The sequence below is a fragment of the Oncorhynchus masou genome, chromosome 27 (assembly GCF_036934945.1).
Source record: "Oncorhynchus masou masou isolate Uvic2021 chromosome 27, UVic_Omas_1.1, whole genome shotgun sequence".
Classification (NCBI taxonomy): Eukaryota; Metazoa; Chordata; class Actinopteri; order Salmoniformes; family Salmonidae; genus Oncorhynchus; species Oncorhynchus masou.
The window spans coordinates 19,244,942-19,270,940 of NC_088238.1; the positions used below are offsets into that span (position 1 = coordinate 19,244,942).

Consider the following 25,999-nt stretch of genomic DNA (forward strand, 5'->3'; position numbering starts at 1 on the left):
AGAATTGTTGGGTTGCTATGATTTACATGCAAGAACCTGCCATTAGATCACTAATGAAATACATGCCTATTGCAGAAAAGGACTACAGATATTGGATATAATCCTGTACACACTGTGTATGAAACAACATGAACAATAACAAACTGTTTACCTTTTTCTGTGTGTGTTTTGTTGTTGTTGCCCTGCAAAAGCGAAGTGCATTATCTGCAAATTTGGTAAGAAACATTTGATCTGTTGTAATGGCCTGGTGTAATATGTGATAATAAGGCATTTAGTTTCCTGACAAGAACAACCCAGTCAATCAGAATATAGATAATAAGGCATTTAGTTTCCTGACAAGAACAACCCAGTCAATCAGAATATAGATAATAAGGCATTTAGTTTCCTGACAAGAACAACCCAGTCAATCAGAATATAGATAAGGCATTTAGTTTCCTGACAAGAACAACCCAGTCAATCAGAATATAGATAATAAGGCATTTAGTTTCCTGACATGAACAACCCAGTCAATCAAAATATATCATGAAGTACCAGAAATTGCTGTATGTCTGGACAGAAAAAGACTTTGAAGTCAGATTTTGCTGTTAATTATTTTAAGCAGATATTGCACTTTGCACTTTGCACACATGTATGAGGAATGCTGTAGCAGACGGCCATGATCAAGTAACTGGGACATTTAGTTCCATAACATTTGTGTGTATGATGTTGAAATGTAGGTCATACCTTTTATCTCAGGTGTTGTTCGAAACCTCGTTAAATAAGCCTTAATATTTTAATTGATTCATTTATTTGAATCAAGGGTCATAGCCAATTATGTATATACACATCATTGGTCATGTAGCTTGTGTTCATTTCTAACGTGGCTGTTCAGAATAAAACAGCCCACTGACTGCCTTCTACTTTACACCTAGATGAGTTACATTTTTATTGCTGCAATAAATTCTCAGAAGAACTGCGAGTAAACTAATTCTGTTAAGAACAGTTTGACTTTTATCGATGATGAATTGATTATGTTTTATGAAAATCAATGCAATACAATCTACAGTAATGTGGTAGTAACAATGTTGGAATAACACTGCGTTAAAATGTTCCTAAAAAAGGGGCTGACGCGTGTCCTAGGTACCTTAATATGATTGAAAGCATAAACTGCCGTATTGTTACTGTACACAATGAATAAAGACAAGAAACAGTGTATGTTTCCATGAAATAAGGTTTTGATTAAAAGCTGGAATAAAATCTGAAATGTTTGAATACTTTTATTTTGAGTTCTGGTAGTTTCCATGATTGTTCTTGGTTCTACTAACTCTGCATTTCACCAACCCTTTGTTCATCTTTATTAATCTTTCTCCAATCTGAAAGGTTATGTTTTATGCAAAACAGAGCCGCGCCCATCAAGCCCAAGAAATGAAAGTGAAAGCAGTACAAAATAAAGTCTTGACTGATGTGTAAAGACGCATGAAATTTCCATTCTATATTATCAACTAAAAGTAAGACGTTTTTTTTATATACAACCATTTGACTATTATATTTATGTTTAAATAACTTTTCTATACAAGCAAGTCGGCTCGTCATTGCCTAGATTATTTTTAACTTTGTTATAATGATTACGTTTAATATCTGTTATTTACAGTGTCATTACGTTGGTTTGGCAATAGTCATCTGGTAAGTTTACGAGCATTACAGGTCAACATTTCTCAGTTGCATTATTGTTTGCATAGGCTATTGTCAATAACACACCAACAAAACATTTTATTGTCAAATGCCTAATGCTGATGTCACAGCTGACTACTTGAGCAATAAATCTGCCATAGCAAAAAAATCAAGTATTTAACAATGAATAAGAGCCCATAGACCTGCCGGTATATCATTCCGCAGATGTACATTATTTATAGGAAATAGTTTCAGACTCGTTTATTACCGGTCTAATCCTTGTTGAAGGTACATGAGGAAGAGGAGGAAGAGAACTATGAGCAGAGCACTTCTAGTCAGTCTGCTTCGGGTAAGTTAAAGGGAAAGAACTACAGAAACTGACCTTAGATCAGTGCAAAGGGGGCAACTTCAACAGATGATGCACAATTGCTATAGCTATTTCTATTTCGACAGCCAGGGGGAGCCACTTTGAGTGGCAGCTGTATGAAGGACAGAAATGGCTTAGTATTGGCAATGACCATGTGATCGAGACCCACTACTGCCAGCCTGGGGCCAAAGGAATGAACATCTACCCATCACACATGGGGTCAGTGTACAGTAGACGTTTAGTAGCAATTTCTATTATACAGGCTGCATCCCAATAGTCTTGAATAGTGTTCATTCCCTGTCCCCTTTCCCTGATAGATAATATTGGTTCTAGGAGGTGAACAGGAGAGGAAGCATTTTTAGAGTATTAAGACTCAAACCTAGGATCTGATTATGTATTTGTTATATGTTATACAATAGTTCAGTAACCTAAGTTCTGACTGTTTTTGAACAAACAGGTGGATTGTGTGTGTAGCCTTTCTGCTCTGTGTATTCTAGGCAGGTCTATATAGATTTTGATCAGATTGAAGCTCAAAATGCTGCCATGGGTGTACGGCGACTCACGTTCCTACCTCAGGGTCAAAATGAAGACATCGGGTGGTATTTCAAAGACAATCTGATATGGCGTGAATACGGTTCTTTGGTGAGTGATTCTGAAAGTTCCCTAATGGTCCTATAATGCAACGTTTTAAATTGAAATTAAATGAAAACTGAAAATCTCCCTGCATATTTCATTTCTCTCTCTCTTTTTCTGCCCCCCTCCCAACCCCAGGGTCCAGGTCAGGGCTCGTCCTCAGTCAGTAGTGGTGATGTGGAACGACAGTACATCCTCAGACCTCAGGGGACCTTCCACTTCACTGTGGGGAGGAACAGCTACACGTTAGACTTCACAGGTAGACTCCACACAGGGCCGTATTCATTAGGTCATGCTGTAGCAAAACGTTTCGAAACGTGCAGCGGAAAAACAACAAAACAAGTGTTTCTTATTGTAAATTCATATAATCCCTCCCAATTATAGACTGTTTTACCCCTCATCCCACCACATACAGTGTGATGTGACACAGAAAATAGCCAGTAGCATAAAGAGGGAACACCGGGGTTGAGATCTGGCACTTGGGGTTTGATTCAATCCATAGCGTGGAAGATCTGTGCTTAGCACAATTGACATTTAAAGGCAATGTTACCACGTTTGCGGAGACTGCATTTACGTAAATGCTGCATATTTTGGCTCAATTGTAAATTACCTTTAAATGTCAACTGCGCTACAAGGCAGGTCTTCTGCACTATGGATTGAATTGATCAGTTGCTACATCACTTTTTGAACTTAATGATATGTACCTATTGACTCTTGAAGAATATAACTTAGAAATGCCTTATGAGCTTAGTTCAACTGTCATACCCTATCAGAACCCAAAATACAAGCTTGTTTTACTCCAGCGTTTGTAAATGTACACAAACATTTATTAGCCTCAAAACATGGTTAAAACTATACTTTTGATATCATGGATGGTCAGTCCTTGCAATCATATCTCTATGACTTTGAGATTGGTTACATTTCCCCAGCTTCCTCCCTTACCTTTTTACCAAAACAGGGGCATGAAGAACGATTTGTTTTTGTTTGAACTGCTGATTGCCGCTTTAAGCTTCTTTTTTGTTGTTGTAGAGCAATTGACAACACTTTGCATATCCTTCTAGACAGCATTTTCCCATACAATACAAAGGTTTCTCTTAGCATATGTCTGTCTTCTTCAGCTATGACACAGACCAATGCAGCCACCCGGGTACAGAGAAACGTCCGGCGGCGTCCAAAGTTCAACTCCGTCGTCTCAGGGAACGGCAGGTATGAGGTTTCATCCACAGCCTTATTCCATTTAGACCCCTGGTCTCTTCCCCTAGGAAAGGGCCTACGGTGAACAGCAGGTATGAGGTTTCATCCACAGCCTTATTCCATTTAGACCCCTGGTCTCTTCCCCTAGGAAAGGGCCTACGGTGAACAGCAGGTATTTTGACCCCTAGCCTCTTCAAATCAAATCAAAGTTTGTCACGTGCACCGAATACAACAGGTACAACAACACCTTACAGTGAACTACTTCCTTACAGGCTCTAACCAATAGTGAGAAAAAAAAGGTGTGTGTGTGTGTAGGTAAGTAAAGAAATAAAACAACAGTAAAAATACATTTGAAAATAAGAGAAGCAAGACTATATACAGACACCGATTATTCCTGCTTATTGAGGTAGTATGTACATGTAGGTAATGGTTAAAGTGACTATGCATATACTGTATGATGAACAGAGATTAGCAGTAGTGTAAAAGGAGGGGTTGGCTGGAGGTGGGACACAATGCAAATAGCCCAGTTAGCCAATGTGCGGGAGCACTGTTTGGTCGGGCCAATTGAGGTAGTATGTACATGGATGTATGGTTAAAGTGACTATGCTTATAAGATAAACAGAGAGTAGCAGCAGCGTAAAAAAGGAGTTGGGGGGGGGACACAATGCAAATAGTCTGGGTAACCATTGGTTACATGTTCAGAAGTCTTATGGCTTAGGGGTAAAAACTGTTGAGAGACCTTTTTGTCCTAGACTTGGCACCGCTTGCCATGCAGTAGTAGAGAGAACAGTCTATGACTGGGGTGGCTGGGGTCTTTGACCATTTCTGGGCCTTCCTCTGACACCACCTGGTGTAGATGTCCTGGATGGCAGGCAGCTTAGCCCCAGTGATGTACTGGGCCGTACGCACTACCCTCTGTAGTGACTTGCGGTCAGAGGCCGAGCAGTTGCCGTACCAGGCAGTGATGCAACCGGTTAGGATGCTCTCAATGTTGCAGCTGTAGAACCTTTTGAGGATCTCAGGACCCATGCCAAATATTTTTAGTTTCCTGAGGGGGAATAGGCTTTGTCGTGCCCACTTCACGACTGTCTTGGTGTGTTTGGACCATTCTAGTTTGTTGTTGATGTGGACGCCAAGGAATTTGAAGCTCTCAACCTGCTCCACTACAGCCCCGTCGATGAGAATGGGGACGTGCTCGGTGCTCCTTTTACTGTAGTCCACAATCATCTCCTTAGTCTTGGTTATGTTGAGGGATAGGTTGCTATTCTGACACCACCCGGCCAGGTCTCTGACCTCCTCCCTATAGGCTGTCTCGTTGTTGTTGGTGATCAGGCCTACCACTGTTGTGTCGTCAGCAAACTTAATGATGGTCTTGGACTCGTGCCTGGCCATGCAGTCGTGGGTGAACAGGGAGTACAGGAGGGGACTGAGCACGCACCCCTGGGGAGGATCAGTGTGGCAGATGTGTTGCCACCTACCCTCACCACCCGGGGGCGACCCGTCAGGAAGTTCAGGATCCAGTTGCAGAGGGAGGTGTTTAGTCCCAGGTTCATTAGCTTAGTGATGAGCTTTGAGGGTACTATGATGTTGAACACAGCTGTAGTCAATGAATAGCATTCTCACATATGTGTTCCTTTTGTCCAGGTGTGAAAGGGCAGTGTGGAGTACAATAGAGATTGCATCATCTGTGGATCTGTTTGGGCGGTATGCAAATTGGAGTGGGTCTAGGGTTTCTGGGATAATGGTGTTGATGTAAGCCATTACCAGCCTTTCAAAGCATTTCAAGGCTACAGACGTGAGTGCTACGGGTCTGTAGTCATTTAGGTAGGTTGCCTTTTGCGTTCTTGGGCACAGGGACTATGGTGGTCTGCTTGAAGCATGTTGGTATTACAGACTCAATCAGGGACATGTAGAAAATGTCAGTGAAGACACCTGCCAGTTGGTCAGCACATGCCCGGAGCACACGTCCTGGTAATCCGTCTGTCCCCACAGCCTTGTGTATGTTGACCTGTTTAAAACGTCTTACTCACGTCGGCTATGGAGAGCATGATCACACAGTCGTCCGGAACAGCTGATGCTCTCATGCATGCCTCAGTGTTGCTTGCCTCGAAGCGTGATTTAGGTCATCTGGTAGGCTCATGTCACTGGGTAGCTCACGGCTGGGCTTCCCTTTGTAGTCTGTAATAGTTTGCAACCCCTGCCACATCCGACGAGCGTCGGAGCCGGTGTAGTATGATTCAGTCTTAGCCCTGCATTGACGCTTTGCCTGTTTGATGGTTTGTCGCAGGGCATAGCAGGATTTCTTATAAGCTTCCGGGTTAGAGTCCCGCACCTTGAAAGCGGCAGCTCTCCCCTTTAGCTCAGTGCGAATGTTGCCTGTAACAGCAGGTATTTTGGCCCCTAGCCTCTTCCCCTAGGGCCTACGATGAACAGTAGGTATTTTGGCCCCTAGCCCTTCACCTAGGACCTACAGTAAAGAGCATTTATTATGCTGCCTCATCTATATACACTGTTAGGCGCCTGCCTCATTAATTTAAACTGTGTGGTGGTTGTGTTGCCAAAGTTATTTGAATGGGTAAGTTCCAGGTCAACTTCACTGCATTCGTTGTATTGCATCATCGACTGAGCACTCAGGCAGCTGTATTATATGATGTGTCTAGCTGATTATTTAAACCCATCCAGGCGTTGTGAGATCTGGCCGCCGTCTGCAATGTAGTCAGCCTGGAGCGCAGCCATTCTGTATACAAACTGGCCTATAGGAATCTTGTAGGTGTTATTCAATAGAAATATTCATCAAATCTATACAGAAAAAGTTACAAACACCAAAACAAAATAGCCACAACATAATAATAGCATTAAATATACATGATTTATAACAAAATATTGCAGCTTCTCTCTAGTGTGATTGGTTTCCCCTTTGACCTCAACTCAGTGTCAAGATAACTTTACATACTTTCCTGACATATGCAAGTGTGATCATCTGTAGTTTCACACCTAGTTTCTTGTCACAGCTACACTGAAGTGTAAATTCACTATTTCTTTGCAGCGTATCCATTGCCCAATCAGCCCCCACCGTAATTGCCTCACCACCTCCCTCTGCTGGCTACACCTGGGAATTCATGGGTGAGGAGGGAGTGTGGATAGAATACCAGACTCCAGTGAGTGAGACATTATTTTCTTCCTTGAACCCTTGCAAATAGCACACTACATGACAGATTGTATATGCCCTCATTAAGGTGAGAAAGGGGGAGGGAGACAGTCATGGTATAGCAGCACATAATATGTGGCTATTTGCAGAGTTGCTCACTGGGGAGTGCTGGGATTGAGAGACGCTACCAGAAGAACCCGAAGGGACAGATACGCTTCAAAGCTGGGAGATATTCCTACACCCTCGACTTCTCAGGTCCGACTGACTTAAATACTGGTGAACCATAACGTGACATGTCTAGGAACAGTCCTGAACTGTTCTGTGTCTCTTCCAGGCATGTGTCAGACCAACGTTCGCATCGGGACCAAAAGAATTGTGAGGAGGACTCAATGTGAAGCTCAACAAACAAGCAGGTATGGACATACAGGCTGGGAACCTAGAGCAAGGAGTTTTACTGACCAAAGTCTAGGTAAGGTCAAGAGTTTTTCCTGGTCTGCTCATGTAGCCACAAATCAAGGCCTTTCTGACCTGCTAGAGAGAACCCATGTGTAACAACTGTACAATGTGACAAATAATGAAAAACTATGTCTAATTCCCGTCCTCCTCTCACAGTGGAGGATTGGGTTTACAGTCCCGTTGGCAGTTTCAAGAGGTGGATGGAAGCTGGAAAGACTTTGCCAAAGTAAGATGAACCGTTTTACTGCTCTCAGACTCCATAAGAGTAGACTTCATATTACTACATTAAAAACACATGACCAAGCAGCGTGTGGGTGTGTTGACTTACTCCTGTAGAGAAGCGACACCTGCAGTGTATCCAGCCAGGACATTGAAGCCCAGTACCAGCAGAACCCAAATGGAACTATGAACTTCACTACCAGGAGATTCAGCTATCAACTGGACTTCTCAGGTAAATAAGTCATCTTCTCAGAACAAGTGCCTATAGCAGGGGGAATTCATGGCACTTGTCAAACTCATTCCCTGGAGGGCCTGGTTTTTCCTTGTAATTAAGACCTAAACCACCAGGTGAGGGGAGTTCCTTTCTAATCAATGACCTTCATTTATCAGTCAAGTATAAGGGAGGATCGAAAACTCGGCCCTCCGTGGAATGAGTTTGACAAGTGCCTAACGGGTAAAGGATAGCGGTTGGTTGAAGGTTGAGGAATAGTTTAATTGATTTGATGAATCCAAACTCCAAGCGTTTCCTGTGTTGGAGAACATTATTGTCATGACCTAACAGTTGTTTGATTTGTCTTTCGCAGCCCTGACCCAAAGAAACCTGTCCACTCAGACCACCCGATCTGTTCGACGCCTGAACTAATCACTGCCCACGACACTGTCCTCTGTCAGGGGCGAAGTGCAATATCCTGGCAGTGGAAGCTGGTGGGAGGAGCTATAGGAGGACAGGCTCATTATAATGGCTGGAATGGAATAAATGGAACGGTATCAAACACAAACACATGGAAATGTTTCACTCCGTTTCTTTTATTCCATTCCAGCCATTACAATGAGCCCATCCTCCTATAGCTCCTCCCACCAGCCTCCACTGTACCCTGGATGCATCTCAATTGTCTAAAGTGGCTTCCTCTCAACTCCATTTCTTCATGTGCACAGTGAAGACGAAGTCACTGTCCGATACTGAGATGGAACCCCTTCCATTCCACTTCTTCCTAAAAATGAAACTTGTTTACATATGTATTCATGTATTTCCTGTTATTTTTTCGACATTGTGCATATACTTAAAAACCAATACTGTTATTAGAAAAGTAGCTTCTGACAATCTGCACAATACTTTTTTTTTAAATGTGATCTGTAAAAAGAACCCTCTCACTGCCAATGGTACAAAAGGAACAAGCATTTTGAGCATGTTCAAGCATGTACATTTTCTCATTGTCTTTAGTTTGAATAAAGGTGATTTTCAAGTATCTACTGATTGAGTTCTGGAATAAGATGGCCTCAAAGTTACTCTTCAAAAATCTCTGGCTCCAGACTCAAATACACAGACATCAGAGAGAATATTAGATTGTGTATTTTCATATATATGTACAGATTTTCATTGAACCACCTCAGACAACACCACACAATAAATAGATCATAGAGGCCACACGACACATGACAGCAGAAGGATACAAAGGATCAGAACTCTTGTAGAAGAATAGGTTTTCTTTTTTGTCCTCGCGTCCAAACGCACGAGTCACGATGACAGGAAATGCAATCCAGTTCTCGCCCTCAAACAGGCTTCCATTGTCATAGTTACAATCACATGAACATTGCGGCTACCTTTTGTGAAAGATGGACATCAGAGAGGTCTTTGCCCAATCAGGACCTACCTCCATCACTTGTGTCCAATAAAAAGAGGTTTACAACCCAGAAGGATCACCTTTTTGTTATACATGAGCCCATGACATTATCATTGTGCCAGCTCACCTTGTCACGGTTTACAGTAGGCATACATTTATTTTTTTAAATCCAACAAAGACCTGTGAATATAAGTTAGCATGTGTTCAGTTAACAAAACCCACATCCCCCAGTCTGCAAACAGCATTCAGTGAGGATTCACACAAAGGGGTTGGTCTCAAAAGTCTACAATAGAGTCCTTTTCTCATCTCCTTCCTTCACCTGCACTAGTCTGCAACAGGTGGATAGGTAAGATGACACTCCTGTCCCATTTGGCCCATAGGGCTTTCACCTATCCTGGGATTTCAGAGCAGTGCAGATGAAGGAGAAACGCAAAGGGGACGAGGAAAGGAGACTACTTTTGACTATTAAAATGCCACCGACTTAGTTCCACCGCCAAGGATTATTACTGCAAACAGTGCTCCTCTAAGGCCTCTCAAATCATCATCACAAGAGCACAACAACCCAAGGGCCCCTTTAAGAGCTCTCCCATTTTAAATAGATTTAGTTCTCTACAATTTAGGACAGGTCCCCTTTAATGAAAAAGTGCTCAACTTTATATACACACACACACACACACACACATACGTACGTATGTGTATATATATACACACATACATACATACATACATACATACACGTGTGTGTGTATATATATATATATAAATAAAAAACTGCATTTGATATGTCCAACGATTAACTTAAAATGCACAGATTGCTTGCTTTGTTGAAAGCAGCATGGTTTGATGCATGGAATAAAATAATTACTAAATTCACCACATTTCAACAGGATCACAATCGTTGGTGGTGTCCCAGCTTGGTCAGGTCAGTAACATGATGGAAGGGAACCCATTGATGAAGTCAGAGGGGGTATTACAAAACAGGAACACACAGGGCTAAAGTCACCAGACACCGGGCAAACTAACTCAATGAATTAGGATTGTGCTGACATTTCAATATGCACATGTGTATACTACTTCACATTCATTCACAATTCCCAGTATATATCGACCAATCACTCCCTTACAGCAAACCATTCAGTACATACATGCAGGTGAGTTACTACAATGAAGAAGATAGCCGTATGTAACAGTCACCCTCACAGGCTTGTGTGTGGATAACAATCCCTAACCAGACTAATTGCCTAAACACAATAAACCCCTCCCTTTTCAAACTGGTCATTGAATTGGGTTTCGTCTCAGAAAATACCTTTTTTTTTTTTAGGTCATATGTTAGAAACTGCAGAATTGCTAGTAACATTTCACCGCACCCACTATAACATCTGCTAAGCTGTGTACGCAACCAATAAGCTTCAATTAGATTTTCACTTCCATCCAGTTTCATTTAGATTCATCTATACTGTAAGAATATTGACACTTATGACATCACTGTTGAATCCTTATCCATCATCTCATTCTAGGCAGAGAACAGAAAGCATGTGTACTAAAAATCCCAAAATAGAGTGGGTTGTTACTGCGGAGACCGTTTCCATGGAGACTTGGCCTTTCCGCCCGTGCGGTTTAGCCGGCGATTCTACAGCTCTTCTGGATTGTCGTCCACAAAGCAACAGGACCCCACTAAAAAGCACCACGTTGATATGATATAGCAGGCTGCTGAGGTGGCAGCATGAATAACATGTGTTAGCGCTGGGCTAAAAAGGAACGGACTGAGTAAGACTGGCCTCCATGCCACTGCTCTTCCTAGCACATAGAACAGGGATTATGGAGAAGAGATGCATTCTAGAATAAACCTTTCACTCCAAAGTGTCTCGGGTAAGAAACGATATGAAACCCCCACAAACATTACTGAGAGCAGAACACAACGCAAGTGTCTTTTACACTCTCTCTCTCTCTCTCTCTCTCTCTCTCTCTCTCGTCAAGACGATTTGGAATCCACGTGCAGATTGAAAAGCTGAGTCTTCAGTCCGATGGGCGCTTAGAAGAACCACACTGCAACCCAAACCACAGAAGATTAAAATACAAATAGCAACAAATATCAAGTGAATTTCATCATTTTCACAGTCGGTCCAAAAAGTGGATTTGTCTTTCTTGTTTGCAGTTCAAAAGTCCACCTCCCCTTTCATCAGTCTGTCGTCATTAAAAGAGGGGAAAGTTGTTTTCAACCAAATAGGTCTTTCAGGTCGTTGTTGACGGACGAACTGTGTCTGAGCCCACCACCCGCGTTCATTACGGGAGCGGCCGTGGGCTGAGAGAAGTTCTGCGGGCTGAAGAAAGGGTTGGCCTGCATACCGAACCCGCTGGTCACCCCTCCCATGGCTAAAGGCGCGCCCTGCATTGGGGCAGTCTGACTGGGCTGGGCTGAACCAAACTGATTAAGCCAGGGGGTGGCGGTCGTCCCAGGGGTGAGCTTGGGAGGAGCCATTTGGTTGAGGCTGACTTTGGGCTTGTTGGAAGTGAACAAGGAGTCCAGGGCAGACATGTCAGGGGTGTTGGTACTCCCTTGGTTGTGGGTCAGGGCGCCAAAGTTAGGGGTGCTGGTGGTGGTGGCCATCCCTCCGTAGAGGCCGGGGCCAGGGGGCCGCATGCCCTGCCCACCTGTCTGGAAGCCCATGGTTGGGTTGTAGCCGTTGCTGGCCATAGAGCCCATGGGTGTGGTGGAGGGGTAGGCTGAGATGGTGCTGCCCTGGATGAGGCCTGGTCTGGGGGGAGAGGTGAGGGACAGGCTGCCCAGGGATGTCATATTGTTCAGCAGGCAGCTGGTCAGGTCCTTGGCCTGCCAAACACATCAGGTCAAATCAGCTTATCATCTCAATGACAAATAGGTGGCAGGTTTGAAGTGGAAACTAAAGTAGATTACATCACTCTAAACATCAAACTAATAAATTATACAGATATTGTACTTGTTCTATATGAGGAGTTCAAAACGTGTAACCATGGATGGCTACCAAGTAAGGAACTATACATTTTCACGAGAGTGTGTGTGTGTGTGTGTGTGTGTGTGTGTGTGTGTGTGTGTGAAAGGATGTGTGTATGTATATGTCTACTACCTGGGTAGAAGGAGTAGCTGGTTTGATAATCTGGGGGGCTAGTGCTGGCTGGTTTCTTAGTTTGGCTGCCTGTTCCTGCTCCTTGGCTAACCGCTGCTTCTCCTCCAGAGTCAGAGACATCTATAGAGAGAGAGGAGGGGACAGAGAGGGAGAGAGAGGAGGAGAGGGACAGAGCGGGAGAGAGGGACAGAGCGGGAGAGAAGAGATGAGAGAAAGAGAGGAGAGAAGAGAGGAGAGAAAGAGAAGAGAGAGGAGGAGAGAGAGGGACAGAGCGAGAGGGGGGAGGGAGGGAGGGAGAAAGAACAGAAAACCTTAATAATAACCCCTTATCCCTGAAATATGCGATACAGGGTTAGGATAGATAAGATGGGTTTGGTAACGTTCAATCACAAAAAGAGAGTCCAACAGAACATGCGCCACCCAAGCTAATTTAACAGGAACGTTCACAGACTTCCACTGCAATACGTTTGCTCCGGTCTGTGCCTACTGAATAAGATGCAGAGTACGTACTCTGTTGAGTTGGGGAGCTGATGCCGAGTTTCCGTTCGCTTTCCCATTAACCCCTGCACTCCCTCCAAAGACATCATCAATCTGGAAAAAGACAACGGTTTCAATAAGCAATAACACTAACCCATGCCAACATGCATCTTTATGATACATTTGGCCTTTTAAGTGGATGAAATCACATACATCAAGTCTTCATTAAATCAATCCTTCATGCATTTGCCTCATCTGGGCAATCGCCTCTCCCCTCGTTGTCAAGGAAATGACCTCTCACCTGGTTGCCAGGGCTGGGGGTGTGCTTCGTCTCTTCCGATTGGTTGGTCTGACTAGTATTAATATTCATACTCCTGAGGACAGACAGAATAGCTCAAACTATTTAATTCAGACGAATTTGTCTCGCACAAACATAATCAAACATTACGCAACCCTCGTCTTTCTAATCAGATTGTGAACATTAACTTGCATCACATCTTTCCTGAGTCATTGCTGACTAATAAAAGGACAAGTAGGAAGATAGTAAATACAGAAAGAACAGAAGTATAAAACATTATATAGTGTGTAGAGCCCTGTGAGTGTGCATGGGGAATAAAATACAAATGTCTGACCATCTCTATGCACACTCACAGGGCTCTACACACTAGGCACACAGACACTCCAACACACAAACCTATACACATCTACCTCTATCGATCCAGTATCTCTACTGGAACTGACCCTGTATATAGTAACCTTACCCCTATATATACAGTGGGGCAAAAAAGTATTTAGTCAGCCACCAGTTGTGCAAGTTCTCCCACTTAAAAAGATGAGAGAGGCCTGTAATGTTCATCATAGGTCCACTTCAACTATGACAGACAAAATGAGAAGAAAAAAAAAAAAAATCCAGAAAATCACATTGTAGGATTTTTTATTAATTCATTTGCAAATTATGGTGGAAAATAAGTATTTGGTCAATAACAAAAGTTTCTCAATACTTTGTTATATACCCTTTGTTGGCAATGACAGAAGTCAAACGTTTTCTGTAAGTCTTCACAAGGCTTTCACACACTGTTGCTGGTATTTTGGCCCATTCCTCCATGCAGATCTCTACAGCAGTGATGTTTTGGGGATGTTGCTGGGCAACATGGACTTTCAACTCCCTCCAAAGATTTTCTATGGGGTTGAGATCTGGAGACTGGCTAGGCCACTCAAGGACCTTGAAATGCTTCTTACGAAGCCACTCCTTCGTTGCCCGGGCGGTGTGTTTGGGATCATTGTCATGCTGAAAGACCCAGCCACGTTTCATCTTCAATGCCCTTGCTGATGGAAGGAGGTTTTGACTCAAAATCTCACGATACATGGCCCCATTCATTCTTTCCTTTACACGGATCAGTCGTCCTGGTCCCTTTGCAGAAAAACAGCCCCAAAGCACGATGTTTCCACCCCCATGCTTCACAGTAGGTATGGTGTTCTTTGGATGCAACTCAGCATTCTTTGTCCTCCAAACACGACGAGTTGAGTTTTTACCAAAAAGTTATATTTTGGTTTCATCTGCCCATATGACATTCTCCAAATCTTCTTCTGGATCATCCAAATGCTCTCTAGCATACTTCAGACGGGCCTGGACATGTACTGGCTTAAGCAGGGGGACACGTCTGGCACTGCAGGATTTGAGTCCCTGGCGGCGTAGTGTGTTACTGATGGTAGGCTTTGTTACTTTGGTCCCACCTCTCTGCAGGTCATTCACTAGGTACCCCCGTGTGGTTCTGGGATTTTTACTCACCGTTCTTGTGATCATTTTGACCCCATGGGGTGAGATCTTGCGTGGAGCCCCAGATCGAGGGAGATCATCAGTGGTCTTGTATGTCTTCCATTTCCTAATAATTGCTCCCACAGTTGATTTCTTCAAACCAAGCTGCTTACCTATTGCAGATTCAGTCTTCCCAGCCTGGTGCAGGTCTACAATTTTGTTTCTGGTGTCCTTTAACAGCTCTTTGGACTTGGCCATAGTGGAGTTTGGAGTGTGACTGTTTGAGGTTGTGGACAGGTGTCTTTTATACTGATAACAAGTTCAAACAGGTGCCATTAATACAGGTAACGAGTGGAGGACAGAGGAGCCTCTTAAAGAAGAAGTTACAGGTCTGTGAGAGCCAGAAATCTTGCTTGTTTGTAGGTGACCAAATACTTATTTTCCACCATAATTTGCAAATAAATTCATAAAAAAATCCTACAATGTGATTTTCTGGATTTTTTTTTCTCATTTTGTCTGTCATAGTTGAAGTGGACCTATGATGAAAATTACAGGCTCTCTCATCTTTTTAAGTAGGAGAACTTGCACAATTGGTGGCTGACTAAATACTTTTTTGCCCCACTGTATCTACCGCTATCAGTCCAGTATCCCTACTGGAACTGACCCTGTATATAGTATGCATGCATACTTTATCGTGTAGTTGTTATTTTTTAAATCTCATGCGTTTTTGTTCTACCTTGTTAATTTTAGTAAAACATTGCTTTGGATTCATCATCATTGATTTTTAGTAAAACATTGTTATTGAATACTGCATTGTTGGGGTTAGAGCTGCAAGAAAGACATCTCACTGTCCTGGTGCACCCGACATTACAACGTCAGAGGAAGACAGGAGGGAGTGATTTGACGGATACCTCTGTTGTTCCTGCATGCTGTGTAGCTGCTCCAGTTTGGTCTTGTGCTCTGCCTCCATACGAGTCAGCATGTCTTTGATCACAGCCATGAAGGAGTTGAACTGAAACACACAGAGAGAGGGTGGGAATACAACTGTGTGTGTGTGTGTGTGTGTGTGTGTGTATATGTGTGTGTGTCCGTCCTACCTGGTTGAGATTGAGGTTGTTGTCTATACTGAGCGAGACTAGGTGAGGCAGACTCTTGGCGGCTAGGTGCTCTTTGGGGATGCCCAGTTTCTTATGGGAGAAGGTACACTTGTAGATCCCTATGGGAGGAAACAACCATACAACCATTCCACAACAGATCAGAACCACAACAATCAACAGAAAAAGCAGCAATACTGTTAAAGCGATAGATCATGTTTTTAAGTATTAGCCTATTTCAATTTGTCATTTCATCCTAGGTGAGTTGTTGACTCATTTCATCCTAGGTGAGTTGTTGACCCATTTCATCCTAGGTGAGTTGTTGACCCATTTCATCCTAGGTGAGTTGATTAATTTTATCCTAGGAGATTCTAAAATGAGATAGAACTCAATAGTACTAATAATTTCTGTTGAGATTTTCTTAGTTTGCTTTTTTTCAAACAATCCCTAGGACTATCATCTAGATTCTTAGACGTTCCGTTACCTAGAACCCCCATGAGTACGGCTGGTTCTCTGGAGGGGATCTGTTGCAGGAAGGGAAGGATCTCGTCAATGACATACCATTTGTCCAGGTACTCCAGAATCTTCCCCAGGCACACCAGGGAGTTCACCCTCACCTACACACACAGGTCAAACATACGCGCACACACAATCAAAATATTTCTGTCACCTGTCAATCAATGGTCAGTCAAAAACAACCATGTGCATTTGATCAACAGAGAGAGAGAGACAGAGTCAAATGAAAGCGAGAGACTGACTGCAAGTGAGGAGGTCTGTAGACAGGCAGACTTGATGCGGGGGATGAGTGCGTTCTTCATGGAGGGATACTCAATCAGGTTGGCGAAGGTAGGGATTATGTTCAAACACAGCTCCTGGGGGGGGAGGCACACAAATATATGGCACAGCATTGCTGATGACTTAATGGCAGGGGTTTCCATAGAATCACATAGAGCCTAGAACTCTCAAATGGACATTGGGATCATAGCAAAGCCAAAATAGTGTCTGTCTTGGTCAGGCGTATTATAGAATCTCTATGGAGGTTCCCATGTGAGCTTTACAGAGTTGGTTGAATGTGCTGCTAACCGCTGGTCCAGGGTCAGGTTTTTCTTATCCTCTAAATGGTAAGGAAATGGGATTCTAGAGCTGTGGTTACGGGCAACTTGTACCACAATTAGTGTTTAGACGTTAACGCTGCAGTCATCTTCCTACACTTTACTTCCTTCACTACATCACTGACTCATTTGGATAGGTAAATAGAGAAGTCTGTCTTTTACAATGTACAGTACCTGGCCAACAAATTACGCATTAAATCAAGGCAGTGTATTTTTTAATGGGCAGGAAATATAATGGCAACGGACGACAGCATACTAATTTACACTTACCTTAAATCACACTCAAACTAACTTTAACCTTAATCCTAAACCTTATTTCATTAGTATTGCAGTTCTCTTTCTGCCCTTTGTAAACTCATGATGTGCCTGTCCGTGGTACCTGTATCTGGATGGAGGGGGCCTCCAGGGCTCTGTAGACCATGGGCAGAACGCTGTTCTTAATGTCCTCCGGTGGGGTCTTGGTCAGCAGCAGGTCCATCTTTTGCAGGAAGATCAGCAGGATCTGAGAGACACAGAGGGTTAAACGCGGTTCATCCAGGCTTAATGATGGGAGAGTGACAGATAAAGAGAGAGATGGGTAACTACCAGTGAAATGAAACAAGGAATAAAGTGAGCTCTTTTTTTAAGCATTAGAGTGTCTCACACACAGTCTTAGCAACTACGCTCAGCAAAGACCACTCACCATATTGCTTGCCTGAAGGCGTGGAAAGGAGAAGAGAGAGAAACAGTATGATATATACAGCCCTGTCACCAGATAAAGCATATAGCATCCTCTAGTCTTATCTAACCATACCATCCCTGTAACACACATCAAGAAAACATAGAAGGTAGGCCTGAAAACTGGGTATGGGGATACACTGTATGTGCGTGTCCTTTGCATCCTGTGTGTGTTTGTGTGTGTGTACCTGGACAGGCTCCTGCTGCTTGAACACAGGGCTGAGGTCCGGCAGGATGAGTCTGACGTACTCGTCCTTGGTACACTCCTCGGCGATCAGCAGCACGTTGGGCAGGACGAATGGCACCATGTCTGGGTTCACAAACTCTGAGGTGAGGGCTGGGAGGATACGATACACCACCACTCTCTGGGGTGGAGAGGAAGAGACAGGACGCAAAGAGGCTAGGAATAGTGGCTTTAAATCAGAATCATTTTTATTAAATCACCTTTGAGCACATATTTGCAAAATGGCCAATCCCAATTTGACTGGATTATTGAAGACCACGTTCCAAACTACCTGTCGACTGAGCATGAAGCATTCTACTGTAGGAATGTACGACTAGGACACTAAAATGACCTGTAAAAGCAACATAAACTCACCACACACAGTGAACACTAACCTTGGGTAGCTTGGGCAAGACCTTGGGCAGGTTTTTGTAGAACTGGGACTTCTGCAGGTTGTCCCTCTGGAAGAGGGAGTCAAAGTAGGCCAGCGTCACCGCCCCCACGTCATCAAAGAAGGGGATCTGAAGCACCCAGACACAGAGAAGGGATTATTCAACTCAACCTGGGTGGTAATGGCATAAAGCAGGATCAATGACTTCATCTTGCTTCAATTCTCTGAAATCACTTTTTAGGAAGACGATCTTGAAAACAGGCATTCAACCAATATTCAACCGACGACACATATTCAAGTTTAGCTTTATTGATGAATCAGAAAATCTAAATCTATTTATCAGTTAGCTGACTTGGTGGGTTTTAATATGTAAAAGTCTTGTGTCCTGTTGTATTAGTGACATAAGTTCATAGTTGGTGACAAGGGGGATGATCTGACCTTGGTCATCTGGTCAGCGTCAGGCCGGACGTTGGGCGTGACACTCAGCAGCATCTTGACGTGCTCTCTCACCTCCTCAGGAATCTTATTCAACATGGTGGGGCTCAGTCTGCTGAGCTATGTACAGACAGGGGGGAGGTGGGAGAGAGAGAAAAGAAATCTACGTATTCAAAAAGTATGAAGCAATGAAGCATTACAAATATTGCAGTGCACTTTGGTATTAATATCTCTGTCCTTTTCTCCCCAGAATGCTAAGACGCTAAGATGCATTCTGACTAAGGTCTGCTGTCTGAATGAGGTCCTTGGGTGCTGTCGCTCCAGAGAACTCTAACTTTATGAAGAGGGCCAGCACTCACAACTTCAATGTATTTTTTTACTAGCAATCACGTGGACTTGTTCTGGCCATCAAGCCTTCATCTCACTCCCCGCCCCCTCACCTGGTCCAGCTGTCGGCTGAAGCTCTTGAAGATGTCGTGCTTGTTGACCTGGAACACCGGCTTGCCCTCGTTGAAGACGGCGTGCATCACCACGCCCAGCGAGTACATGTCCGAGGCGGCGTCGCAGCTCACCGACAGGATGTACTCGGGGGCCAGATACTCTGGGTTGGGCAGGCAGAGCGGCGGCAGGTTGGGCTCCCACTCCTTACAGGAATACTTGGGCTGGGGGAAGGAGGGAGGGAGACAGGTATGTAAGGATATATACAGATACACACAGAGGAAGAGATACATAGAGGTGCACACAGGCAGATGCGCCGAGCGTCTCACCTCGGCATCGGAGGGGTTGGTGGAGGAGATGCTGAAGTCAAAGCCCATGATCTTCCAGGCTCCGCTCTTGTTGAGGATGACGTTCTCCAGACACAGGTTCCCATGGACCATCTTCACCCCGCTGTGTAGGAATGACAAGCCCTCCGAGATCTGAGGGAGATGTGAAGGAGGGGGAGAGAAGGGAGGGAGAAGAGAGAGATATGAGAGTAGTCAGAGGGAGAGGAAAAAGATAAGGAAAAGAGGCAGGAATCAGATAAAGATAGGAGAGGTAAGACAGTGAGCAGAAAGACAATCTGTGATATTAACTACAGTCTGGTTACTTCCTCTCATCTCACGTGTCCCAGGCATTTTAGAAGACGTACAAAAGAAAACATTCACGCCATAACACACAAATTCAAGCTGTACTTGACAGAGGTTTTTTTCCAACCCAGAACCATCATGTGGCGTTGACATTTCACAGCATTCCTCCTTAAATGGTCAATCTGCAGTTCAAACAATAAAGCGCAACTCCACCAATGTTTTGGTAAAAAGCCGAAGGGTGGGGCTGGAAAATGTTTACCACTCCCAAATTCCTAGACAGAGCTATGGATGCAAGAACTGACCATCCATTATATCAACATTATCATTTTAACCATGTTTTAAGGCTAGTGTTTGTTTACAATAACAAAACGGATTAGTAAAACAAGCTTTGGGTTCTGATGGGGTACGACAGTTGAACTAAGCTTCATAAGGTATTTATAAGTTATATTCTTCAAGAATCAATGGGCACATATAATTGATTTATACGTAGTTGTTTTTTTAAATGTATGTAGCAATCACAGATTGCACATTTAAATAGCTGTGTGACTTGGCAGGGGAGTACAATCTAATCAATTATCCCCAAAAATATGCCTGGGACACAATTTAATAAACAGAAAGAGAGGTGTGGTTAGTTCAATTGGGTTTGAAACATACATCTGCCAAGCAATATACATAGCAACAAGACATGTGTGTGTGTTCATTTCAGACTACGTGTGTGTATGTGCACAATTGCATGTGTGTGTGTGTATTGGGTCTCACCTGCAACAGGCCATACTTGGTCTCTACGTCGTACAGCTTGTAGTCCTTGATGTCTGTGGGCACGGGGCTGGGCAGGTTGTCCCACTGACCCAGCACATTGGACAGGCTGGCAAACACTGGCTCTGTACAGAACGCCAGGCAGTCCCTGAAGGAGGGAGGGAGAGAGGAAACAACAGTGCCAATGATTACAAACAAACAACGATGAAGAAAGGAGTGTGTTAAAAATGACAGAAAAGAGGAACAGTAAGATAAAGAACAAAAGAAACGGGAGAAGATGGTGAACTAGAGGAAGGATTGAGTAATAAAAAGGTAGAGAGAGAGAGAGAGAGTGTGAGTGAGTGTGTGAGAAAGAAAGGTAGTGTGTGAGAGAGAGGGGTAACGTGAGAGAGAGCGTGAGAGATACCAATTAGGATCTGGCTAAAAATACATGAATCAGTTATAGAACCCATTGCCCTTTATGGTTGTGAGATCTGGGGTCCGCTCACAAACCAAGAATTCACAAAATGGGACAAACACTAAATTTAGACTCTGCATGCAGAATTCTGAAAAAATATCCTCTGTGTACAATGTAAAACACCAAATAATGCATGCAGTGCAGAATTAGGCCGATTCCCTCTACTTATCAAAATCCAGAAAAGAGCCGTTCAATTCTACAACCACCTAAAAGGAAGCGATTCCTAAACCTTCCATAAAAAAAAGCCATCATCTTCAGAGAGATGAACCTGGAGAAGAGTCCCCTAAAGCAAGCTGGTCCTGGGGCTCTGTTCATGAACACAAACAGACCCCACAGAGCCCCAGGACAGCAACACAATTAGACTCAAACAAATCATGAGAAAACAAAAAGAGAATTTCTTGAACAGAGCAAACTAGAATGCTATTTGTCCCTAAACAGAGAGTACACAGTGGCAGAATAGCACAAACGTAAGGAAAGCTTTGACTATGTACAGACTCAGTGAGCATTCCAATAAAGCCCCTTGAATTGAAATAGAGCGAGAGCGAGACTGAGTGGGTACCTCTTGTTCCACTTCCTCTGGCAGGTGTATGTATTATTCAGTACCAAGTCTGTAGAGCTAGGCCCAAAACTTTTCATCACATCTTGCTGCATATGTGTCATCTGTCGTGTGTATTTATCAATTTTTTTGCATGGGTGTGTATGCATGACTTCTTTGTGTGTATGCATGACGTGCGTGTGTGTGTGTTACACGTGTGTGTCTGTGTGTAAAGGCTCCGAGCAGAACTCGGCTAGGCGAATTGAACATCTGTGCTCACATACTCCCTTAAAATACCCTCACTTGAAAAACTAGAAAAAAAAGTGCCAATATTACTGTTTGTCCCTCTTGAGACACCGTAGCAGCTAGTACACATCCTTAAAATAGTCTGAATTAATCTAAGATAACTCGAGAGGTCTGTAATTATAATTTTGAAATTTTTGCAGAGGTCTTAGTCTCACAATTTTACATCTAACCAAGATGTTTGGAGGAGTATTTCTCAAGTGGAAAGAATTTGCATGAAAACGATTAGTCTGTCGTTGAATGACTACAAACACTTCATTGAAGAATCCCTACTGTTGACCAATCACAGACGAAGGGGCGTAACTTCAGCTACAAAACTTGGAGAAGCCTCAAGACAATAATTGTGTGCTGAACAGCCGCAAAAAATCCTGCAGAACACCAAAACAAACAAAAATGTCACAAAATGTAGTCAGAATATACACGCAAACTTTGGACTGGGAAGCAGACGGTAAGTTTTACCCACCTCGGCTCCTCCAGTGCGTGCTGGACAGTGAGCAGACGGTAAGTTTAACCCACCTCGACTCCTCCAGTGGGTGCTGGACAGTGAGCAGACGGTAAGTTTAACCCACCTCGACTCCTCCAGTGGGTGCTGGACAGTGAGCAGACGGTATGTTTTACCCACCTCGGCTCCTCCAGTGGGTGCTGGACAGTGAGCAGACGGTATGTTTTACCCACCTCGGCTCCTCCAGTGGGTGCTGGACAGTGAGCAGTTTTACCCACCTCGGCTCCTCCGGTCGGCTCCTCCAGTGGGTTGGACAGTGAGCAGACGGTAAGTTTAACCCACCTCGACTCCTCCAGTGGGTGCTGGACAGTGAGCAGACGGTAAGTTTTACCCACCTCGACTCCTCCAGTGGGTGCTGGACAGTGAGCAGACGGTAAGTTTTACCCACCTCGACTCCTCCAGTGGGTGCTGGACAGTGAGCAGACGGTAAGTTTTACCCACCTCGACTCCTCCAGTGGGTGCTGGACAGTGAGCAGACGGTAAGTTTTACCCACCTCGACTCCTCCAGTGGGTGCTGGACAGTGAGCAGACGGTAAGTTTTACCCACCTCGACTCCTCCAGTGGGTGCTGGACAGTGAGCAGACGGTAAGTTTTACCCACCTCGACTCCTCCAGTGGGTGCTGGACAGTGAGCAGACGGTAAGTTTAACCCACCTCGACTCCTCCAGTGGGTGCTGGACAGTGAGCAGACGGTAAGTTTAACCCACCTCGACTCCTCCAGTGGGTGCTGGACAGTGTGCAGACGGTAAGTTAACCCACTCCTCCAGTGGGTGCTGGACAGTGAGCAGACGGTAAGTTTAACCCACCTCGACTCCTCCAGTGGGTGCTGGACAGTGAGCAGACGGTAAGTTTTACCCACCTCGACTCCTCCAGTGGGTGCTGGACAGTGAGCAGACGGTAAGTTTAACCCACCTCGACTCCTCCAGTGGGTGCTGGACAGTGAGCAGACGGTACTCCTCCAGTTTAACCCACCTCGACTCCTCCAGTGGGTGCTGGACAGTGAGCAGACGAGGGTGACGCAGTCTGGTGAGCTGCTGCACACCTCTCTTCAGAGACTCAATGATCTGGTCCTTGTCAAACTTCTGATACTTCTCCACCATCTTTTTATCAAACACAAACACAGCCACCTCCTGGAAGAACAAACAACAAGACAGGAATTACCATCTGCATCAGGACAACCACTGACAGTTTGTCAGTTGGGAGATGGTAAAATGAGTCCCATCTATCCTTTGAACAAATTGTGGAAAACAAATGTGTTAGTTCTCAGGCTGACCAAGGACTGGGTTGGGAGACATTGTTCTAGTTAAGTATAGAACAGTCCATGAAGCCCCCAGGCAGTCTCACCTGTTTGGTTGACTTCTTGGTTCCGTTGTAGATCCTCCAGCACATGCCGGGCCCGCCGCTGGCGATGTGGCGGCCCACCTCAAATTCCCGCGTCACCGGGTTGCCCATGACGGCGCTGGTCATGTCGGCCGTCACCTTCGTGACAGTGCTTTTGAGCTTGTTCAGCATGGACTCCATGGTGACTCAGCCTGACCTTTGACCCCTGGGGGGGAAGAGAGACAGAGGTCAACAGAGGGTACAACTATATGGTATTCTGAAAAAAAGGCTGAACACACACACACACACACACCCCCTTTCGTATGGAAAAACCTAGACTATTAGCAACACACATTGGCAGCTTGCCACCGAGAGCAAAATCACAAAATGTTGCACATTAAAGTGTCTTGTGATGGCTGTAGACAGAGCGTGTACCACACACACAGTACTACAGAGTACACACAGTGGGCAAGTGTGGTTACACAAACTCAAATCCCAACAAATCTCCTAAATCAGTGACTTAGAAGTGAGAGAGACAGATCCGAACAGGAGTCAATATCTCTGTATTATTAGTATGCATTGTCTGCACTCGCGTCTGACAAATCCCGACAAGTGCTGTCCAAACCCCGGCACGACAACAATAGAATCAGAGTGAATGAACACATTCAGACATAATATCCTATTAGCATATCAAGCAGTGGGCCCTACGTTTCAAATGGCACTCTATTCCCCATTTAGTGCACTAGAACCTGGACAAAAGTAGTGCACTATATAAGGGTGCCATTTGGGACGCATCCTGGAGATGTGGGTTCGCACGCCAAACAGACTAGTGAGGAAGCCATTGACCCCATGTTTAATTATAAACCTTATTGAGTCACTGTCTGAAGCCTCTATCTGTCCTGTCGGTCTCCTGCAGGCAGGGTATAACATCATTGCTCTCCTCAACACCTGGGCTTGGTGCTGATCTTGTTGCCAACAGCCATAATTGAGTCAGTGGACACTGCTGGATGTGGACTGAGCCAAGGGCTTAATCTTGAGCAGGGAGAAAACCAACCGGCCCGTAAAACCCATTACTTAATCAGCCTCTTCCCCACTGTGTGTGTGACTAACTTTCTGTCTCTCATTACTGCCTAATCCATCATGTCCCAAACACTGTGGATCACACACTAGAAAAAAGCAATGATTCACACATCGGTCACCATAACAATGAACTGAAAATTCTGTCCCAAACTAAATGTGTGGACTAGGGCTACGCCACTGCTTATAACTAACTAGAAGTTAAATATAACTACAAGAAATGTAAGACGTATCAAATCAATTATATCCAGCTCAGGGCTCCAGCTATGCATTTTGTTTTCTAACTTGCTATCTAAGTGGCTAGATGTCAAGATCAAGCTGCTTGGTTACAGAAGAGACATCCTGAATCAAGATTGATGTTGCCTAAAAAGTATCAAAGTCTACATCTGTCTGCTGTGAAAAGATTTACACAATATCATTCCTGAATGCAATCGTGTCATTTAAATTTCCAGAATCTCACCTTACTGTGCTATTGAGATCTTCACATTGATTACAGATATTGAAATAGAGCTGAAAGAATGTATGAATTAGACCAAAATACGTCTGCAAGCTTGGAGACCTAGCTACTGTATAGCCTAAGCAAAATGCTATGCAATGTTTGAATATGATATATCCAAAGTATCTGTCTCTCTGGATATTGTATACGTTAGGCTACATTTAACACTCCACTTCAACATGGACCTTGTGATCATAAAATTGTTATGAATTTAGCTACTTGTTACAATTGGTTGCATTTATTTCCCACTGGAAATGTGAATGTGCCAACCACATCGACTTTACCCGTCACCTCATTGTCTGTGTAACTAACTAAGTAGCCAGATCACGTGAAACGTGTAGGGTGGCTGAAGCTGAACAAACACAAGCAGTTAGTTAACGTTAGCTGGCTTCTATGATATGCTATCCATACCAGTGAGTCTGCCGATGGCCAGTTCAGCAATTGCGGAAGGAACGCGGTTGTGACAGGGTTACAGCTTGCAACACCATGTAGCTAGCTAACGTATTGGCGAAACCAATACCTGTCCTGTTTGTTTAACCGGTTTTTGTTAATGTGGCCACCCAGTTAGCTAGCCGCATAACCTGACATGGATAGATAGCTAGTTATCTATCGCATAGCAGTAGGCTAGGTAGAAAGCTAGTTAGAGACGTCACTTTTGACGTTTGTCGAAATGCCGTGTTGTGTTGCGTTTCTGGGTCTGAATCTGACTATATCATCCTTACCTGTGTCACGAAGGGAATGTCAGTGGTTTTATGATTCCAAGTACTATTTAAATTGAAAAACAGCTGTCAGTGATGGCTGTGGTACACAGCCTCCATCTCTTCGAGTCCAAATTTCTGGTTGACTTCTTTGCTAAGCGAGCTTGCCACTTACTGTAAACGTCACTTCC

The 25,999-nt window shown here is 44.1% G+C and overlaps 2 protein-coding genes across 4 annotated transcripts; one reads left to right on the plus strand and one right to left on the minus strand.

Annotated features, from left to right (window-relative positions):
- Positions 1 to 1,403: 1,403 nt before the first annotated feature.
- si:ch211-244b2.3 (uncharacterized protein LOC557230 homolog) lies at positions 1,404 to 8,914 on the plus strand. Of its 2 annotated transcripts, none has more exons than XM_064939402.1 (13): positions 1,404 to 1,487; positions 1,631 to 1,662; positions 1,939 to 1,999; positions 2,104 to 2,236; positions 2,515 to 2,659; positions 2,789 to 2,909; positions 3,769 to 3,856; positions 6,891 to 7,002; positions 7,142 to 7,247; positions 7,327 to 7,405; positions 7,605 to 7,674; positions 7,756 to 7,899; positions 8,252 to 8,914. In XM_064939402.1, coding segments are annotated over exons 1-12 (1,050 nt in total). In that variant the 5' UTR covers positions 1,404 to 1,486; the 3' UTR covers positions 7,858 to 7,899; positions 8,252 to 8,914. The 2 variants fall into 2 exon arrangements, with proteins under 2 accessions (XP_064795474.1, XP_064795473.1); XM_064939401.1 differs by having other exon boundaries at positions 1,405 to 1,487; positions 7,785 to 7,899.
- Positions 8,915 to 10,010: 1,096 nt separating this feature from the next.
- LOC135515711 (SCY1-like protein 2) lies at positions 10,011 to 25,977 on the minus strand. Of its 2 annotated transcripts, XM_064939399.1 has the most exons (18): positions 25,833 to 25,977; positions 23,562 to 23,763; positions 23,190 to 23,347; positions 20,425 to 20,569; positions 19,366 to 19,515; positions 19,039 to 19,260; positions 18,602 to 18,718; positions 18,168 to 18,293; positions 17,738 to 17,914; positions 17,212 to 17,334; positions 16,479 to 16,592; positions 16,205 to 16,337; positions 15,724 to 15,842; positions 15,538 to 15,638; positions 13,172 to 13,244; positions 12,904 to 12,984; positions 12,394 to 12,513; positions 10,011 to 12,119 (listed from the first exon to the last, which is right to left on the minus strand). In XM_064939399.1, the coding sequence occupies exons 2-18, from the start codon at positions 23,736 to 23,738 to the stop codon at positions 11,505 to 11,507; spliced, it is 2,751 nt and encodes a 916-aa protein (XP_064795471.1). In that variant the 5' UTR covers positions 23,739 to 23,763; positions 25,833 to 25,977; the 3' UTR covers positions 10,011 to 11,504. The 2 variants fall into 2 exon arrangements, with proteins under 2 accessions (XP_064795471.1, XP_064795472.1); XM_064939400.1 differs by lacking the exons at positions 23,190 to 23,347; positions 23,562 to 23,763; positions 25,833 to 25,977 and adding an exon at positions 22,233 to 22,419.
- Between the last annotated feature and the right edge of the window lie 22 nt (positions 25,978 to 25,999).

Coding starts and splice junctions, on each gene's coding strand:
- si:ch211-244b2.3 (XM_064939401.1), top strand. Junction 7,248..7,326: donor CTACACCCTCGACTTCTCAG/GTCCGACTGACT, acceptor TGTCTCTTCCAG/GCATGTGTCAGACCAACGTT. Junction 7,900..8,251: donor CTATCAACTGGACTTCTCAG/GTAAATAAGTCA, acceptor TGTCTTTCGCAG/CCCTGACCCAAAGAAACCTG.
- LOC135515711 (XM_064939399.1), bottom strand. CDS start 23,738: ATGGAGTCCATGCTGAACAAGCTCAAAAGCACTGTCACGAAGGTGACG. Junction 23,348..23,561: donor CCAAGAAGTCAACCAAACAG/GTGAGACTGCCT, acceptor TTGTTCTTCCAG/GAGGTGGCTGTGTTTGTGTT. Junction 16,338..16,478: donor TACAGACCTCCTCACTTGCA/GTCAGTCTCTCG, acceptor CTGTGTGTGTAG/GTGAGGGTGAACTCCCTGGT.